Source organism: Aythya marila (assembly GCF_965140915.1).
Source record: "Aythya marila genome assembly, chromosome: 1".
NCBI lineage: Eukaryota > Metazoa > Chordata > Aves > Anseriformes > Anatidae > Aythya > Aythya marila.
In genome coordinates this window covers 82,139,404-82,161,169 of record NC_139042.1, presented here as the reverse complement: position 1 = coordinate 82,161,169, position 21,766 = coordinate 82,139,404, and the positions used below count along the sequence as shown (strand labels likewise).

Here is a 21,766-nt window from a genome sequence, read left to right as displayed (position 1 = left end):
ACAGGCAAGGACAAAGTGGAAAAAATATCATGGTATCAAAGCATCATAGAGTCCTTCTAAGGCTTATATACTGCATAGTGGGTATTATCCATTTTTCAAAAATAAATATAATTATTTTTTCATTACAATGACATGATACTTCTCAGTCAGGAACAAGACCCTGTTCATTTGGTTCACAAATACATATTAAAAGAGAAAGCACTATCTCAAGAACTTCCAGTTTAAACAAACAAGACAGACAGAGGGTAGAAAACAGAGGCACACAGGAGGAAGAGGTTTTTTATCTGATTATCTAGCAAGCAGGAACAGACCCACAAAACATGTTCTTGTTTACAAAAATAATGGTCTTAGTTTTTCAGTCAGTGGGTATTAACACCACCCTACAGAAAGACTTAAATGAGGAGAGTAAAAAAAGGAAAAAGAAAAGAAAAAGAAAAAAAAAAGTCACAAGACAAAGGAAAAGCTAAGATTAAAATTGAACAAAACTCCAAAAGAGGTGTCTGAGAGAAAGGGGGGGAAAATTTCTTCATTACAGCAGAAGCCAGTATTTAGAAATTTACTGCAGTGGGCTGGCAGAAGAGTGAGAAATTTACAGGAGAAAAGAGAGAGAGGAGAGAACCTGTAGAAAGATGAAATCCTTGAGGAATAGTCTGAAATGTATTCAGAGAGGGGAAAAAAAGCCAGTGGTGGAGGAGAAAACAAATAGTAGACCAAAATATGAGGCACTATGTAGTTCTCCAAAAGTTTTTTCCCCTCGTATTGTAATTGTGATTTACCAGAAGAATAGAAAATTAACTTAGTATATAATTAAATACCTTGACATACCAAATTTGTCAAAAAAGATGGAAAGAAAAACAAACAAACAAACAAAAAACCAAACTAATGAAACCCCAAACCCAACAACAACCAACCCACAAGCCAAAATACTCTCCAGAACTACAGCATCCAAACAACTTTAGAAACCTGCTGCAGAGAACAGCACAGCAATAGTCCTTCTTATTCACGGAAATGGAGCAACAGTAAACTTAGGCATGGGTTGCAAGTGTTTTCATTAGGCAAAAAATGGTTAACTGCATTCTGATCACCTTCTGCTCTCTTCAAGGCTTGTGGGAAAAGATTCTAGTATTGATGTAAATTAATAGAGCTGTAATTGTTATCTGTTTTGTATTGCAGTGGAAATTGGATATTTGAGCAAACGAAAGATCTGTGGTCAACCCTTGAGCAGCAAACACAGACTGGTTGCACTGGGACTTTACAACCACCTGATTAAGCATGCAGAGTTCTTGCAATAAAATTCAATAAGCTGCTTCTCAGCAGTGCTGCATAGCCTATGAAAAACTTATAAAAACAGCTTTATATCCCTGAGATACTATGAAGCATATTCCAGCATTTGACAGTTTTTGTGCATAAGCCCACGCAAACTTCTTGGTTGAGTTGATTTTAGTAATTTAAATCCCTTCAGACTTCAAGATGCTAGAACAATCTGAACCATTTCTCAGGAGCTGGTATAAATTGCAAGAACTTCTTGTTCATCTCTTCCTGTTCACTAAACTTTTTTGCATACATTGGTCAGCCATACAAAATACTTCCCAGTTGGCCCAGCTGCATAAGAAATCAAACTAGCACAAGAAATCGAACTATTTCAGACTTTAAAAAAAAAATGGCTGAAAGGTCCTATTTCTTTCCATATATACAAATTATTTAAGAAAACAAAACAGAAACAAACAACAACACTTTCTCATCCTGGATGATGGGTTTGATTAACTGCGTACTTCTTACCAGCCCTTCACTTGGCTTGATGTTTGTAAGCTGGATCACTTCAAGGTGAGCCGACTGGGAAACCAGTGGATCAGAAGAGAGTGAAATAATGTGATCACAGACGCCAGAGAGTGTTTTACACTAGGAAGGAAAAAACAAAACAAAATATAATAAACATACCATTGCTAACTGCGTATCAGCCTACAACTTAAAACATCATATTTTTACATGTAAGTACATACTCGCTTACATTGTTGAATCTACAAGGCAGAGGGGAATAAGAAGGAAAGACCTCATTAGTCAGCAACACAAAACCAGATACGCTTTTTGTGATGACACCAAACTGACACGCTGTCAGATCAGAGGAGAAAAAGGAGCAAAAGCTTTTTCTTCTCAGCAAAGACAGGAAGAGACCACACGTATTGATCCAATACACTCTCACAAGTAGATGCCCTACCCATGAGCTATGCTCAGGCATGTGAGGAATACAGGGAACCCCCAAGACTCCCACTTTCCAAATCCTTTGCAGACTTTAAGTGCCCCCATGCCCCATTAATTTCAGTTGAAAGGGCAGATATTCAGCACAGATGAAAATCAGGCTCTTAACAACAGGCAACTCCCATTAACTCTGAAGTTTATTCTGTGCTAATAAAACATGCTAATTGATCTTGGTCTGAATTTCACATGCTCTGCTGGTGCCAAGTATGATTTACCATTGCAGGCATGAAGATTACAATAAATAGCCCCTTCATGATAGAATAATTCTTAAACCTATTATCCTTGGCATCGTTTGTACCAAGACAGAAATAAAAAAGTTTCTAAAAGGGCTGGGGCTGTCAAATGGGGACTTAGTATCTTCTCCTCACTAACTCCGTCTTGTCAGAGGCAGAGTGATAATTTATTTTCTTGTATTCTCTCATATTTCTGTACGCTAGCGTTTTTTGAGAGTTTCAGTATTTTCTGTGGAATCCTCTTTCAGCAGCTAAAACTGATTTCTCAGTTCAGGTTTCCAAATGTGTGTTTTGTCAGCAAATTCAGGGATCAGAACATTCGTTTGGTCTCACAACTGTGGGTAACTGCAAAAGCAATTAAGAACCAGCTTAATTGCCCTCACATTTAAAAGATTAAAGCTAACCAGTCCCCTCAAATGACTGAAACACAACTACATCCAACTGCTGCACCCATAGCTCTTCCAAGACTGCAAAGCATACTTTTTCAAGTAAAAGTGTCTACAACAACATATGGAAATAAAATATGAAAACGGATATAATGCCCTTGCCAAATCACCATTAGAATTCTTAGTGCCAAACTGCATATATACGTTATGTAGAAAGGAAAGTAAAAAAACCCCAGTGGCCAAAAAAAAAAAAAAAAAAAGTGACTTGATCCTGTTACAGACCATCACACTGGAATTTTCTCCTCTTTAAATTACTTATGAACAATAAATTGTGATAGGATATAGATGGCATATATTTACTGAATGATGTTGAAAATGAATAAACAAATTAAAATCAACAGGAGAATAACAAAATATATATAACCAACATGACCCTCTTCTAGAGATATTACTTTTAAGCATGGACACACACACACACACACACACAAATCCCTTCTGCTTTATCTTTATTTCATGATGCAGAATCATTATTGAAAAAAAGGAAGTCAAGGAACATTTAAAATGAGGTTAAGAATGCTTTGTGCTTTGTTTGAATTTGGCAGAAGTGAAAAAGTGATAAAAATGAACTTGATCACAACATTATTTTTGTGGCTTTTGTTATACTAAACAAGTACTTTGAGCTGAAATTTTTAAAAAGGTAAAAATGATATAAAATTCCATTATTAAAAATGTAAACATAGGTATTTTTGCTTATGTTCTATTTTTAAATACAATACTGGTTTGTTATTTGTATTTTCAGCTCTCTTGTAATTGTACTGAGAATTACTGAAAAATCACTTCTAGAGACTTACGGAACACTCTGCTACCCACATGCAAAGAAGAGGCCCACACTATAAATTACATTCTGATGATTAAAACTGAATTTTTCATATACCTGCACACTTGTATTCACCCACCTAGTCTTGAATTGCTTCTCTCAGTTTCTGACCAACAGAATTAACTCTTTTCCATCTAAAAGAGCACTAAAGGACCTGAGTGATTCAGTAAGACAACTAATTGAACCCACAGAGACTTTCTCAAGAAATGGTCAATTCAGATAATGAGACCTAATCACTACATTGTTTGCTTAGTAATTATGGAAGAGTCCTGTCCAGCAACCTAACTTCATTAAAATATGTTTAGTACTTATGAGAACTGCCCTTTTCTTTAGAGGGAAAAGGAAGCTTATTGTAGGAAGATTTTGAATGTAAGACTCACTGCTATTACATAATAAACTGGCATATTTGTGTTGCCTGAATTTACTATATTTCACATATATTTGCATAGCACCAAATGAATGAGTAGATGATTTGTTTTTAATTAAGCTGCTCATCTAATTTCAGAATAGCATGCATTTTCTTTCTGTTTTCTTGGTCCAAGATAATTTCAAGACTTTGGGAAGAAAAAGCAACTTTTGGATGACGGATCTCCGTTCTGTCCAACCACTCAAAACTTCTGGCTGCCATAAGCAAATATCTAGCAACTCCTCCAGTTTTCTTCTGAATATATAAGCTTGTCTGTGTTGGAATACCTATAGAATCTCACAACTCTCCCTTAACTGTTATACATTCAAATATTTTTCATTATCACTCTATGGTTAAAGAACAAGAACTGCATGGGGCACACTGGCATGCAGTAGCTGTCTTCACCCCAGTGCAAGGAAAGGGTACACAGGCTGTCACTGAAAACATGACCAGAGGCTGACACTGCCAAAACTATGCATTTCCTGACACAAATGCAAGTAGCACAAATAATCCCAGAATGGATTATAGAAGGTATTGTGAGGCTTAGTTTAGTTATTAGCCAAGAGTCCATAGACATAAAAGGACAGTACACTGACTAATGCAGAATGCATTTACCTCAAGTCCTTTTCTGCTGAATTGAATTTCTCAGTTTAAGGTGGTGTGCACAGCTTTTGTATCTTTAAGTACACATGTCCTTTGTATATTCTTTTTTCATGCTGGATAACCACTTTGAAACAATTATTTCCTCTCCATTTTTGTGAGAGAGGGGAGGAAATTAGCAAGAGAGGTTCAGCCTTATACCTGTACTGGGGATGCTATTTCACTTCAGCTTTTAAAATAAAAGTTCTAATACTATCATACATCAGAGTGAAGGATCTGAAGTTTAGCAAGTACAGGCTGAAGATATAATACTTTTTCCTTTTGAAAACTTGCCCACATTTACCAAGCACAAGCCTGGAATATTGAAATTTGTAGATGCACAGTATAGATTTAGATAGACCTGCACCATGCAGTGTAAAGCACTGTAGTCAGTGCAGAAATATCTCAGTCCTGGTTTGTGGCTTTCCTAAACATTCCACAGCAGCTCATCAGGTTTGTTCCATATGCATTGCTTGGGAGCTCATCATTCAAGCAACTTCTAAATGTCTAGATCCACCATTACATTCAGTGCTTTACTAAATTTTCCCCTAAGCTCTCCAGACTTCACTGGAGCTTTCACCTTGGCAGATGCAAATGGAACAAATTATGCAGGTGAGAGAAATACCTTGTTTTTCATTATTAATATTTTTAATATTTCCTTTGATGGAAAGTAATGGACTGACATAGTATTTTGCACATATGCTACCCAATTAATTTAAGTGGAAGAAAAGCACACCAACAGTGCACATGTGTTACTCATTTTGTTCCAAACAATTTACAAAGACTGTTTTTTTCATCATAACTATCCAGCACAAGCTGTATCAGAGACATGTATTTTAGTTTCACTATAATGTGATGACACCTTTTCTCTCAAATGGCAGTTACCTTTTGTTACTTTGTAGAACTACATTTCTGATTATGAAAATGTTGTTAACAGGATCAGGATGCTTTACCATACTTTTGTAACTGCTGATTCCCTACTGTAATGCAATTTAAAAACACCTGTGTGGTCCTTCAGTACCTTATAGATTTGTAAATATAGCAAATTAATTTGGAGGCTATAGCTTTTCTTCAGCCCTGGGCTGGACATCTTTTCTTTCACCTTTGCAAGGTACAAATAGGAATGTTACCCAAATTAATCTAGCACTTGTCCCTTTGCCACTTTCTGACTTCAGCAGAGAAGATGCACACTCGTATGCAGTGGCTGTACTTCTCAACAGATGGTGATGAGCAAAAGGCCAAGGAGAACTGTCTCAGAACTTTATGGAGGATGTAGCACCCAGCTGGTAAGCTGCTCTGCAGAAAAGGATCTGGGGGTGCTGCTGGACAGCAAGCTGAATGTGCCCTTGCTGCTAAGAAGCCTAATGATACTCTGAGTTGCATTAGGCAAAGTATTGCCAGCTGGGCAAGAGAGGTGCTACTTCCACTCTATTCAGCATTGGTGAGGCTGCACCTAGAGTACTGCCTCCAGTTCCAGGTCCCTCAGTAAAAAAGAGACATGGACATACTAGGGGCTGTACAACAGAGAGACACCAAGGTGATTAAGAGACTGGAGCACCTCTCCTACTAGGAGAGACTGAGAGGGCTGGGACAGATCATCCTGGAGAAAAGGAGATGTGGGGGGAAATGCCTTCCAACCTCAACCAGTCTGCAGTTCAGATATCATATTTTAATACTGCAGAAGAAACAACCGCATAATAAAGAGTATGTTAGCATGCCCACTGCTCATTATCCTTGTCAAAATAACATGCATGGCTGCTGTTACTTGTACTGCAGATAAGAGAAGAATCTACTCCATGATTAAGATATAGTCCTACGAAATAACTTTGTGTGAACAATGCCATTTCAGTGGTAAAGTTAAATACTGTACATCTTTAAGCAATTCATAAAGAAATATTCCAGTAAAATAGTAGGGTTAGGTGTTCTCTGATATGCAGTGAAAGTCCACTGAAGAATAACTTTTCTAAGTATCTCCATGTGTTCATGTGCTATATTTATACATTTGCAGAAGCAGATATGAAAATGACAAGCAAGTATGAGTTACTAGATACATCAAGATGCACAGGAAAATGAGCATCCAATTGCTCCCATAAATATCAGCAGGCATTAAAAATGCCTGGCCTTTCTCAAGCCGCACTTAGCTTTCAGCATGCAGGCCATCTGGACAAAGGAAAAGGGTTTGGCAAAGCCAAAAAAAAAGGCAAATTACAAAAGATTAACTGAGAGAAATCAGCAGATGATAACATTTTCTCCTTTTGTTATGCAGCCCCTATTCTCAGTATTAGCCTTACGCTGTTGCCCACAGTTCTCTTTTGCAGTAACTAATCACTGCAATTTAAATAATAAATTTTCCTCTCTATTCAGTGACAAACTCATAATTGCATATTGTACCTACACCACAGTCTTTATGTACAAAGCTAAATGATTTAAAGGAGGATTAAAAATATCACTAAAAAGCATCTAGTTGTGTGGTAGAAATTCAAGGGGAAATGTTTTATTTTACTCTGTAGGCAGCCAGCTCATGTCCCAAAGCATGAAGAATGAAAGATCATACTGTTTTTACCCATGCTTTTGGACTGTAGTGCACTGATTTCTAACCGATTTTCCACAATTGCTCCTTCTTTCAGCTAAGGGGATGAGGACATCAGGGTATCTAAATTTTACTTGAATCTTTCCTGATTCTCTGTGGCTAATTTACTTTGTACTGGCAAAATGATATGCCTTCTGCAGCATACTGGAGGTAGTCATGGACATGGCTGCCTTCAAAGAGACTTGTTCATTTCAGGCAGCTCTAGGGTAAAACAAACAGACTTCTATTCAATCCTTCCCTTAATTTTACCCAGGCTAGTGAACAAGCTTAAATCTATTTTGCCAAGTGTTTGCAGTATGGAAGCACCCTGGCTTAAACGCATTCCTGGGGCTGAGGGGCAGAGAAGTCAGAAAAATGTATTTGTGATGTTAAGTTTAATGTTTGGGATTTAAAAAAAAATAATAAAACTAAAAAGTTTAGTTACAACTGACTGAGACAAAGCAACTTGCTGCATGAGTCTAACTAGTTATAACAGATAACTAACAGATAAGTCTAACCAGTTATAAAGTCTAACCTTAAGTCACATGGAATAACTATTAATCAATTAATTTTGGTCCAAAACATTCCTTGTATTGTAAGGAATACCTCAGTAACTACAGCAATCTTAGAACTGGCTGGGCCTGGACTAGTGTTTTTATGTACATAAAAGTTTAATCAGTGAACTCAATCTTATTTTGGATGCAAAGACATCCAAAGTCAGAAAGGTTTCTGTTGGAGTGGAGTTTGCTAGGTATAGGTACCTTTGCAAGGTATAGACTCTTGAAAAGAAGCAGGTGATTACTTTTTTTCTTTAATAAGATTATCAAAATGATACTTTTGACAATGCATTCTTAGTCCATTATAGCTCTGTAACAAATATTCAAATAAAGTGGGAAGGATTGAATTATTATCATTGTGGTTTCTCTGAAAGGCTCTTGGTGAAAAGAGAACATCCTGATCTATTACTTGTTCTTTTCTTTTTCAATCTAGTAACTAATTTTTTTTTTTTAAAAAAATAAGCTCACATTTTTTAAAAGCTTCCAAGTATTAACTTCACTCTACAGTTCTACTTTCTACGGTTTTCCAACTCTAAAAACAAAACAAAAAACAAAGAAACCCACTTTTTTTCAGGAAAAGCAACATAATTTTAAGAAAGTTAAACTAAAAAAAACACAAACAAACAAAAAAACTTATTAATCTGACTGAAGCCTGGCTTCTGCTTTCTATAATTAGTCATTCTTGCTTTGCTCTCACTTTAATACTATACTGCTTCACTTGGATTAATCTGAACTAGATACTTCCATCACATGCAGGCTAGAACAGCTGGAAGGAATCAATGAATTATTTTTGAATGATTTTAAATCTCCATTCAGACTTTTGCAACCATTAGCTTAACTCTCCGCATAAGCAGAACTGATGCCCTTTCAAGTTGAGCAGTTTTCCATGCACTTTATCATCTCAGGTTAAATTTATATAAAGATTCTAAATATAAACTAGCAAGAAGATACTACTTTTCAGTTTTAAAGTACACACCAAGACATGGTTTATCACTTCATATTTAGGCCAACTATATTTAACTTGTTCTTTTTTATATTGTCATCTACTTCTGCTGGTGTTATTTTCTGATTATATTTATTTTCTGATGATATTAATAAATTATTACAATTTTACTATTTACTTATTTATTTATTACATAAGCAAAAAGTAACCTGGAAAAAACACACTGAGAAATATGGTAGAAAACATACTGAGAGTACGATAGAAATATGAAGAATTTCTCTGTTTTCATTACTATTTCAGAAGCATCAACATTTTAATGAGCAAAACACATTATTCCTGTGTGGTTTTATGCTTCTTATTGCACAGAAACCAAGTGTTTCTATGAATGAATTCACAGTGAAAATAACATTAAGAAATACATTTTAACATTAAGAAATATACTTTAAAGTAATTGTTTCAAAACACCTACAATTCTAGGGCAGAAAATTATAGTTGAGACATTTTTTCTTCCCCAAAGACACAATCTGCAAGTTCCATTTAGAAGAAATAAACAAAATTTAAGTTAGCAATTTCTTCTTAAAATTTTATCATCTTTCTATAAGACCTTTTTCCTTTAGTTACATTTTACGTTTGGTTGAATAACACAAACTAGTTTACTACTTCACTACTAACATTGTGAGAGGCATCCAAAATGCTTTAATAAAGCATTTGAAGCTCCACTTGCTTGAAGAGTAAACGAAAACATTTCTTTCTTGAATACAGGGCTGAAGCTATTCAGTTCTGTCTCCACAGAATATCGTGTCTTCATCAAAAAGCTGACTTCAGAATATGTTTGTTGACATTAAAACATACTATCTATGGATAAGGTGATTCAGCAGTCTCTCCAAATGAACTCCTACACTGTGATCTCAGAAAAAATAGGGCATTCAAAAGAAATTACTGCCATTAGAATCTGAGCACATTAACTATTTTTTGACCCTACCTAATTAAAGCAAACCAAGCTGTCATTTAACTGAGGATCTTGCCTTTGGTGCGGGATGTTGCCACCTTCACCATGCTTTAGAGGGAAGTGTGAAGAATGAGTGACTCGCTAACGTTGGCGGTATCCATAGATGCATTGTGATAGCAGCAAAGTGGTCTCACATCCCCCGGCTGTGCCCACACACCCTCTTGCCCCCTGATTTGGCCCAGATGGCAGGTTGGGTGAGCACAAAGTAGGCTCATTCTGCTGAGAATGGGGCAGCATCCCCACAGAAGATGTGTGCCTGCTTAGCTCCAGCCCCTGAACCAGTCCAAAACAACACTTTTGTGATGGGTTATCCCCATCATGATGGGGATGTTCAACCCAGAAGCTTCAGAACACCTGCTCTGAAGTAAAATTGCTGGACCACCACTAGGTGATGTGGATAAAAATCAACTACTTGGATCCAATGATCCTAAGGTGGAAAATGTCTTGGTATCCGAAAGAATAAGAGTATTGTCCTGGTTTCAGTTAGCACAGAATTAATTTTCTTCCTAGTAGCTGGTGGAATGCTGTGTTTTGGCTTAGAATGAGAAGAGTGCTGATAACACCCCGATGCTTTAATTGTTGCAGAGCAGTGCTTATACTAAGCCAAGGACATCTCAGCCTTTGCTCTGTCCTGCCAACGGGCAGGCTGGGGGGTGCAGTAAGAGCTGGGAGGGGACAGACCCAGGACAGGTGACCCAAACTAGCCAAAGGGGTATTCCATACCATCTGACGTCATGCTAAACAATATATAGGGGTGGCTAGCCGGGGGGAGGGGGCCGGACTGCTCGGGGTTAGGCTGGGCATCGGTCAGCGGGTGGTGAGCAATTGCATTGTGCATCACTTGTTTGTACATACTATTATTACTTTCGTATTATCACCATTGTATCATCATTATTATTATTGTTATTATTATTTTTGTTATTTTTTTTCCTGTCTTATTAAACTGTCTTTATCTCAACTCACGGGCTTCACTTTCCATTTCTCTCCCCCGTCCCAGAGAGGGAGGGGGGAGGGTGAGCGAACGGCTGCGTGGTGTTTAGCTGCCGGTCGGGTTAAACCACGACAGTCTTTTTGGCGCCCAACGTGGGGCCCGAAAGGTTGAGATAACGGCAGATCTGATCAGAGTGTGTTAAACTAAAATTGGTGGAAGGATTAGACCTGCTTAATAGTCACTTGTCATGATGCTGATTGCTTTAATCACAACTCTGCTGCGCCTGTTTTCCAAATTGAGTATTATAGTACATTATTTTCCGTATTTGCTCTCTGTAGTGTTGTTTCTCCTCTCCGGGCCCTGGTTTCAGACCATTATGGTACTAAGTGTTATAGCAATGGCTTATGAGACGATAAGATATCTGGTCATGACTCTAACTTGGTATTTATACTCAGTAACATCGTGGACTCTGTACTTTGGAAACAGCATCTTGGGAACTATTAGCAATTATACCTATTGTTTTTCTCCATTAGAGAGTCAATCTGTGGAGGGGAAAGGGGAGGATATTTTTCCTTACTTGCTTACTCTCCCTTTCTCCTTCACCACCCCTGTATCCTCCTGGGTCACTCTGCCTTCCTCCTTCACCACCCTCTTATCCCCTGAGCTTGTCACAATAGCTCTCCAAGATATTGAATATTTCTGGAATACTCAGAATACCATAGTCTTGTTGTTCTGCCTCATGAATGCACTTCAGATTCTGCTTAAAGTTAAACAACTACTTATGAAGCTCATCCGGAGATCTGCCCGGAGGCAGTATAGTTGTGGGTGGCAGGGAGTATGGGTGGATATGGGCAGGCATCTAGAGCAGTGTCTCAGCTGTCAGGGGTAGGCGTTCACCCACACAAGGAAGACGATATGGTGGGTACTCACCCCGTGCCACCCTGTGGTTTTACTTACGAGACCATGGAGAGGACATGAGAAAGTGGGATGGAAAATCTACCGCGACCCTAGAGGCACGGGTACGTGAGTTGCAAAAGAAAACAATCAGGAAAAAGGGATTCTCCGAAAAGTTTGCTGCTCCAACTTCCAGCAGACAGTCCTTCAAACACAGAAACGAGGAAGATTCTGACCAGGATTAGGGGGGCCCTGCCTCCAGCCAGGGGGAGGAAAGGGACAATCGAGTTTATTGGACTGTGTGGATTCGATGGCCTGGCACATCACGCGCACAGAAGTATAAGGCTTTAGTAGACACCGGTGCACAATGTACTATAATGCCATCGAGCTATAAAGGACCAGAGCCCATCTATATTTGTGGAGTGACAGGGGGATCTCAGCAGTTGACTGTATTGGAGGCTGAAGTGAGTCTGACTGGGAATGAGTGGGAAAAGCACCGCATTGTGACTGGTCCGGATGCTCCATGTATCCTTGGCATAGACTATCTTAGAAGAGGATACTGCAAGGACCCAAAAGGGTTCCGGTGGGCTTTTGGTATTGCTGCCTTAGAGACAGAGGGCATTAAACAATTATCTACCTTGCCTGGTCTCTCAGAGGACCCCTCTGTTGTGGGGTTGCTGAGGGTCGAAGAACAGCAAGTGCCAATTGCTACCACAACTGTGCACCGGCGGCAATATCGCACCAACCGAGACTCCCTGATTCCCATCCATAAGCTAATTCGTCAATTGGAGAGCCAAGGAGTGATCAGCAAGACTCATTCACCTTTCAATAGTCCCATATGGCCAGTGCGAAAGTCTAATGGCGAGTGGAGACTAACAGTGGACTATCGCGGCCTGAACGAAGTCACGCCACCACTGAGTGCTGCAGTGCCGGACATGCTGGAACTTCAGTATGAACTTGAATCGAAGGCAGCCAAGTGGTACGCCACAATTGATATCGCTAATGCATTTTTCTCCATCCCTCTAGCAGCAGAGTGCAGGCCACAATTTGCCTTCACTTGGAGGGGAGTCCAATATACTTGGAATAGGCTGCCCCAGGGGTGGAAACACAGCCCTACCATTTGCCATGGGCTGATCCAGTCTGCACTAGAGCAGGGGGAAGCTCCCGAACACCTGCAGTACATCGATGACATTATTGTGTGGGGTGACACAGCAGAGGAAGTTTTCGAGAAAGGGAAGAAAATAGTCCAAATCCTTCTGAAAGCCGGTTTTGCCATAAAACAAAATAAAGTCAAAGGACCTGCACGGGAGATCCAGTTTTTAGGAATAAAATGGCAAGATGGACGTCGTCAAATCCCAATGGATGTGATCAACAAAATAACAGCTATGTCTCCACCAACTAACAAAAAAGAAACACAGACTTTCCTAGGTGTTGTGGGGTTTTGGAGAATGCACATCCCAAATTACAGTCTGATTGTAAACCCACTCTACCAAGTAACTCGTAAGAAGAATGAGTTTGAATGGGGCCCTGAACAACGACAAGCCTTTGAACAAATCAAGCAGGAAATAGTCCATGCAGTAGCCCTTGGGCCAGTTCGAACAGGACCAGATGTAAAGAATGTGCTCTACACTGCAGCCGGGGAGAACGGCCCCACCTGGAGCCTCTGGCAGAAAGAACCTGGGGAAACTCGAGGTCGGCCTCTGGGGTTTTGGAGTCGGGGATACAGAGGATCTGAGGCCCGCTATACTCCAACTGAAAAGGAGATATTGGCAGCATATGAAGGAGTTCGATCTGCTTCGGAGGTGGTCGGTACTGAAGCGCAGCTCCTCCTAGCACCCCGATTACCGGTACTAGGCTGGATGTTCAAGGGAAGGGTCCCCTCTACGCATCATGCAACTGATGCTACATGGAGCAAGTGGGTTGCACTGATTACTCAGCGGGCTCGAATAGGAAACCCCAGTCGCCCAGGAATATTGGAAGTGATCATGGACTGGCCAGAAGGCAAATACTTTGGGATATCATCAGAGGAGGAGGTGGGTCGTGCTGAAGAAGCCCCACTGTACAACCAGTTGCCAGAGAATGAAAAGAAATATGCCCTGTTCACTGATGGGTCCTGTCGTATTGTGGGGAAGCATCGGAGATGGAAGGCTGCTGTATGGAGTCCTACGCGACGAGTTGCAGAAGCTGCTGAGGGAGAAGGTGAATCGAGTCAGTTTGCAGAAGTGAAAGCCATTCAGCTGGCTTTAGACATTGCTGAACGAGAAAAATGGCCAGTTCTCTATCTCTACACCGATTCATGGATGGTAGCAAATGCCCTGTGGGGATGGTTACAGCAATGGAAGCAAAACAACTGGCAGCGTAGGGGCAAACCTATCTGGGCTGCTGCATTGTGGCAAGATATTGCTGCTCGGGTAGAGAACCTGGCTGTGAAAGTACGCCACGTAGATGCTCATGTGCCCAAGAATCGGGCTACTGAAGAACATCAAAACAACCAGCAGGTGGATCAGGCTGCTAAGATTGAAGTAGCTCAGGTGGACCTGGATTGGCAGCATAAAGGTGAATTATTTATAGCCCGATGGGCCCATGACACCTCAGGCCATCAAGGTAGAGATGCAACATACAGATGGGCTCGTGATCGAGGGGTGGACTTGACCATGGACGCTATAGCACAGGTTATTCATGACTGTGAAACATGTGCTGCAATCAAGCAAGCCAAACGGTCAAAGCCTCTTTGGTATGGAGGACGATGGCTGAAATATAAATATGGAGAGGCCTGGCAGATTGATTACATCACACTCCCTCAAACTCGCAATGGCAAGCGCCACGTACTTACAATGGTGGAAGCAACCACCGGATGGCTGGAAACATATCCTGTGCCTCATGCTACCGCCCGGAACACCATCCTGGGCCTTGAAAAGCAAGTCCTATGGCGACATGGCACCCCAGAAAGAATAGAATCAGACAATGGGACTCACTTCCGAAACAACCTTATAGACACTTGGGCCAAAGAACATGGTATTGAATGGGTGTATCACATCCCCTATCATGCACCAGCCTCCGGGAAAGTTGAACGATACAATGGCCTGTTAAAGACTACCTTGAAAGCAATGGGCGCTGGGACGTTCAAAAACTGGGATACGCATTTGGCAAAGGCCACCTGGTTAGTCAATACTAGGGGATCTACCAACCGAGCTGGACCTGCCCAATCAAACCTGTTACGTACTGTAGATGGGGATAAAGTTCCTGTAGTGCATGTAAAAAATATGCTGGGTAAAACAGTCTGGGCTACTCCTGCCTCAGGAAAAGGCAAACCTATTCGTGGAATTGTTTTCGCTCAGGGACCTGGATATACTTGGTGGGTAATGCAAAAGAACGGAGAGGTCCGGTGTGTACCTCAAGGAGATTTAATACTGGGTGAGAATAGCCCATGAACTGAATTGCACCATGTTAAATAGTATATTATACTGTATGTTATCACTACCATGATTACTATAGGTGACTAATTAGAATGTATGGAAAAGAGTGTAACCTGAGCATGACATAAATGGTATGGAATAAGGGGTGGATAGATGTCCTGGTTTCAGTTAGCACAGAATTAATTTTCTTCCTAGTAGCTGGTGGAATGCTGTGTTTTGGCTTAGAATGAGAAGAGTGCTGATAACACCCCGATGCTTTAATTGTTGCAGAGCAGTGCTTATACTAAGCCAAGGACATCTCAGCCTTTGCTCTGTCCTGCCAACGGGCAGGCTGGGGGGTGCAGTAAGAGCTGGGAGGGGACAGACCCAGGACAGGTGACCCAAACTAGCCAAAGGGGTATTCCATACCATCTGACGTCATGCTAAACAATATATAGGGGTGGCTAGCCGGGGGGAGGGGGCCGGACTGCTCGGGGTTAGGCTGGGCATCGGTCAGCGGGTGGTGAGCAATTGCATTGTGCATCACTTGTTTGTACATACTATTATTACTTTCGTATTATCACCATTGTATCATCATTATTATTATTGTTATTATTATTTTTGTTATTTTTTTTCCTGTCTTATTAAACTGTCTTTATCTCAACTCACGGGCTTCACTTTCCATTTCTCTCCCCCGTCCCAGAGAGGGAGGGGGGAGGGTGAGCGAACGGCTGCGTGGTGTTTAGCTGCCGGTCGGGTTAAACCACGACAGTCTTTTTGGCGCCCAACGTGGGGCCCGAAAGGTTGAGATAACGGCAGATCTGATCAGAGTGTGTTAAACTAAAATTGGTGGAAGGATTAGACCTGCTTAATAGTCACTTGTCATGATGCTGATTGCTTTAATCACAACTCTGCTGCGCCTGTTTTCCAAATTGAGTATTATAGTACATTATTTTCCGTATTTGCTCTCTGTAGTGTTGTTTCTCCTCTCCGGGCCCTGGTTTCAGACCATTATGGTACTAAGTGTTATAGCAATGGCTTATGAGACGATAAGATATCTGGTCATGACTCTAACTTGGTATTTATACTCAGTAACATCGTGGACTCTGTACTTTGGAAACAGCATCTTGGGAACTATTAGCAATTATACCTATTGTTTTTCTCCATTAGAGAGTCAATCTGTGGAGGGGAAAGGGGAGGATATTTTTCCTTACTTGCTTACTCTCCCTTTCTCCTTCACCACCCCTGTATCCTCCTGGGTCACTCTGCCTTCCTCCTTCACCACCCTCTTATCCCCTGAGCTTGTCACAATAGCTCTCCAAGATATTGAATATTTCTGGAATACTCAGAATACCATAGTCTTGTTGTTCTGCCTCATGAATGCACTTCAGATTCTGCTTAAAGTTAAACAACTACTTATGAAGCTCATCCGGAGATCTGCCCGGAGGCAGTATAGTTGTGGGTGGCAGGGAGTATGGGTGGATATGGGCAGGCATCTAGAGCAGTGTCTCAGCTGTCAGGGGTAGGCGTTCACCCACACAAGGAAGACGATATGGTGGGTACTCACCCCGTGCCACCCTGTGGTTTTACTTACGAGACCATGGAGAGGACATGAGAAAGTGGGATGGAAAATCTACCGCGACCCTAGAGGCACGGGTACGTGAGTTGCAAAAGAAAACAATCAGGAAAAAGGGATTCTCCGAAAAGTTTGCTGCTCCAACTTCCAGCAGACAGTCCTTCAAACACAGAAACGAGGAAGATTCTGACCAGGATTAGGGGGGCCCTGCCTCCAGCCAGGGGGAGGAAAGGGACAATCGAGTTTATTGGACTGTGTGGATTCGATGGCCTGGCACATCACGCGCACAGAAGTATAAGGCTTTAGTAGACACCGGTGCACAATGTACTATAATGCCATCGAGCTATAAAGGACCAGAGCCCATCTATATTTGTGGAGTGACAGGGGGATCTCAGCAGTTGACTGTATTGGAGGCTGAAGTGAGTCTGACTGGGAATGAGTGGGAAAAGCACCGCATTGTGACTGGTCCGGATGCTCCATGTATCCTTGGCATAGACTATCTTAGAAGAGGATACTGCAAGGACCCAAAAGGGTTCCGGTGGGCTTTTGGTATTGCTGCCTTAGAGACAGAGGGCATTAAACAATTATCTACCTTGCCTGGTCTCTCAGAGGACCCCTCTGTTGTGGGGTTGCTGAGGGTCGAAGAACAGCAAGTGCCAATTGCTACCACAACTGTGCACCGGCGGCAATATCGCACCAACCGAGACTCCCTGATTCCCATCCATAAGCTAATTCGTCAATTGGAGAGCCAAGGAGTGATCAGCAAGACTCATTCACCTTTCAATAGTCCCATATGGCCAGTGCGAAAGTCTAATGGCGAGTGGAGACTAACAGTGGACTATCGCGGCCTGAACGAAGTCACGCCACCACTGAGTGCTGCAGTGCCGGACATGCTGGAACTTCAGTATGAACTTGAATCGAAGGCAGCCAAGTGGTACGCCACAATTGATATCGCTAATGCATTTTTCTCCATCCCTCTAGCAGCAGAGTGCAGGCCACAATTTGCCTTCACTTGGAGGGGAGTCCAATATACTTGGAATAGGCTGCCCCAGGGGTGGAAACACAGCCCTACCATTTGCCATGGGCTGATCCAGTCTGCACTAGAGCAGGGGGAAGCTCCCGAACACCTGCAGTACATCGATGACATTATTGTGTGGGGTGACACAGCAGAGGAAGTTTTCGAGAAAGGGAAGAAAATAGTCCAAATCCTTCTGAAAGCCGGTTTTGCCATAAAACAAAATAAAGTCAAAGGACCTGCACGGGAGATCCAGTTTTTAGGAATAAAATGGCAAGATGGACGTCGTCAAATCCCAATGGATGTGATCAACAAAATAACAGCTATGTCTCCACCAACTAACAAAAAAGAAACACAGACTTTCCTAGGTGTTGTGGGGTTTTGGAGAATGCACATCCCAAATTACAGTCTGATTGTAAACCCACTCTACCAAGTAACTCGTAAGAAGAATGAGTTTGAATGGGGCCCTGAACAACGACAAGCCTTTGAACAAATCAAGCAGGAAATAGTCCATGCAGTAGCCCTTGGGCCAGTTCGAACAGGACCAGATGTAAAGAATGTGCTCTACACTGCAGCCGGGGAGAACGGCCCCACCTGGAGCCTCTGGCAGAAAGAACCTGGGGAAACTCGAGGTCGGCCTCTGGGGTTTTGGAGTCGGGGATACAGAGGATCTGAGGCCCGCTATACTCCAACTGAAAAGGAGATATTGGCAGCATATGAAGGAGTTCGATCTGCTTCGGAGGTGGTCGGTACTGAAGCGCAGCTCCTCCTAGCACCCCGATTACCGGTACTAGGCTGGATGTTCAAGGGAAGGGTCCCCTCTACGCATCATGCAACTGATGCTACATGGAGCAAGTGGGTTGCACTGATTACTCAGCGGGCTCGAATAGGAAACCCCAGTCGCCCAGGAATATTGGAAGTGATCATGGACTGGCCAGAAGGCAAATACTTTGGGATATCATCAGAGGAGGAGGTGGGTCGTGCTGAAGAAGCCCCACTGTACAACCAGTTGCCAGAGAATGAAAAGAAATATGCCCTGTTCACTGATGGGTCCTGTCGTATTGTGGGGAAGCATCGGAGATGGAAGGCTGCTGTATGGAGTCCTACGCGACGAGTTGCAGAAGCTGCTGAGGGAGAAGGTGAATCGAGTCAGTTTGCAGAAGTGAAAGCCATTCAGCTGGCTTTAGACATTGCTGAACGAGAAAAATGGCCAGTTCTCTATCTCTACACCGATTCATGGATGGTAGCAAATGCCCTGTGGGGATGGTTACAGCAATGGAAGCAAAACAACTGGCAGCGTAGGGGCAAACCTATCTGGGCTGCTGCATTGTGGCAAGATATTGCTGCTCGGGTAGAGAACCTGGCTGTGAAAGTACGCCACGTAGATGCTCATGTGCCCAAGAATCGGGCTACTGAAGAACATCAAAACAACCAGCAGGTGGATCAGGCTGCTAAGATTGAAGTAGCTCAGGTGGACCTGGATTGGCAGCATAAAGGTGAATTATTTATAGCCCGATGGGCCCATGACACCTCAGGCCATCAAGGTAGAGATGCAACATACAGATGGGCTCGTGATCGAGGGGTGGACTTGACCATGGACGCTATAGCACAGGTTATTCATGACTGTGAAACATGTGCTGCAATCAAGCAAGCCAAACGGTCAAAGCCTCTTTGGTATGGAGGACGATGGCTGAAATATAAATATGGAGAGGCCTGGCAGATTGATTACATCACACTCCCTCAAACTCGCAATGGCAAGCGCCACGTACTTACAATGGTGGAAGCAACCACCGGATGGCTGGAAACATATCCTGTGCCTCATGCTACCGCCCGGAACACCATCCTGGGCCTTGAAAAGCAAGTCCTATGGCGACATGGCACCCCAGAAAGAATAGAATCAGACAATGGGACTCACTTCCGAAACAACCTTATAGACACTTGGGCCAAAGAACATGGTATTGAATGGGTGTATCACATCCCCTATCATGCACCAGCCTCCGGGAAAGTTGAACGATACAATGGCCTGTTAAAGACTACCTTGAAAGCAATGGGCGCTGGGACGTTCAAAAACTGGGATACGCATTTGGCAAAGGCCACCTGGTTAGTCAATACTAGGGGATCTACCAACCGAGCTGGACCTGCCCAATCAAACCTGTTACGTACTGTAGATGGGGATAAAGTTCCTGTAGTGCATGTAAAAAATATGCTGGGTAAAACAGTCTGGGCTACTCCTGCCTCAGGAAAAGGCAAACCTATTCGTGGAATTGTTTTCGCTCAGGGACCTGGATATACTTGGTGGGTAATGCAAAAGAACGGAGAGGTCCGGTGTGTACCTCAAGGAGATTTAATACTGGGTGAGAATAGCCCATGAACTGAATTGCACCATGTTAAATAGTATATTATACTGTATGTTATCACTACCATGATTACTATAGGTGACTAATTAGAATGTATGGAAAAGAGTGTAACCTGAGCATGACATAAATGGTATGGAATAAGGGGTGGATAGATGTCCTGGTTTCAGTTAGCACAGAATTAATTTTCTTCCTAGTAGCTGGTGGAATGCTGTGTTTTGGCTTAGAATGAGAAGAGTGCTGATAACACCCCGATGCTTTAATTGTTGCAGAGCAGTGCTTATACTAAGCCAAGGACATCTCAGCCTTTGCTCTGTCCTGCCAACGGGCAGGCTGGGGGGTGCAGTAAGAGCTGGGAGGGGACAGACCCAGGACAGGTGACCCAAACTAGCCAAAGGGGTATTCCATACCATCTGACGTCATGCTAAACAATATATAGGGGTGGCTAGCCGGGGGGAGGGGGCCGGACTGCTCGGGGTTAGGCTGGGCATCGGTCAGCGGGTGGTGAGCAATTGCATTGTGCATCACTTGTTTGTACATACTATTATTACTTTCGTATTATCACCATTGTATCATCATTATTATTATTGTTATTATTATTTTTGTTATTTTTTTTCCTGTCTTATTAAACTGTCTTTATCTCAACTCACGGGCTTCACTTTCCATTTCTCTCCCCCGTCCCAGAGAGGGAGGGGGGAGGGTGAGCGAACGGCTGCGTGGTGTTTAGCTGCCGGTCGGGTTAAACCACGACAAGTATGTACCTGCCATTTAATATTTTTATTGCCATAGTTGTAGGATTTTTTATTTTATTTTTTTTTTTAGTAAAAAGAAGCTTTTAAAATTTTACTTCAGTCCTTAGTGAGAACAATACCTTGCAACAATAACTTCCTCAGATTAATTACGTTAATTGCCAATCAGTTATAAGTCACCGCCTTTCACTTTCATGAGGAACCATGGTTTCTTCTGTCATAAAGAGAATGTGGTACATGAAATCATACAGGAAGAGCCCATGGCTTTGAATTCAAGTTCCTCTGTAAGTCACCCCAGCTAACACAGCTATACGTTGGTATTTGATCACTCAGAGGTAGTTGGATCCAATGCTAGCCAGATATATTTCTGTTACCCAAATGAGAGTGCACGGATTGCTAATGGGAAATGTATTCAGAGAACAGACTTAAAATAGTTTCATCTTTTAATTTAAGTAGAGAAAACTTACTTTCTCTGTAGATACTACTTGTTTGTGTGGCCTCTCCCCCCAGTATCTGCTAGTTTTTCCACGTTTCTCACTTAAGACTCTTTCTATGCCTTTACTAAAATTTACTACTATTTTTTTCATATCAGAGAACCTTCTTAGTAACATTCACCTCTAGGATGCACAGTCCATTTTGATATCTAATAAGGCAACTAATATCACAGAATCATCTAGGTTCGAAGAGACCTCCAAGAACACCGAGTCCAACCTCTGACCTAACACTAACAAGTCCTCCACTAAACCATATCACCAAGCTCTACATTTAATCGTTTTTTAAAGACCTCCAGGGATGGTGACTGGATAAGGTTGCCCCGAGTCTCCTCTTTTCCAGGCTGAACAATCCCAGCTCCCTCAGCCACTCCTTGTAAGACTTCTTCTCCAGAACCCTCACCAGCTTTGTTGCCCTTCTCTGGACACACTTGAGCACCTCTATGTCCTTCCTGTAGTGAGGGGCCCAAAACTGAACACAGTACT

The 21,766-nt window shown here is 42.1% G+C and overlaps 1 protein-coding gene across 1 annotated transcript in view; it reads right to left on the bottom strand.

Annotated features, from left to right (window-relative positions):
- Positions 1-21,766, bottom strand: part of CNKSR2 (connector enhancer of kinase suppressor of Ras 2) — a 227,637-nt gene that overhangs the window by 123,252 nt on the left and 82,619 nt on the right. The window contains exon 6 of the mRNA XM_082772835.1: positions 1,780-1,899. Coding sequence (XP_082628961.1) covers positions 1,780-1,899 — 120 coding nt within the window. The remainder of the gene's footprint in view (positions 1-1,779; positions 1,900-21,766) is intronic.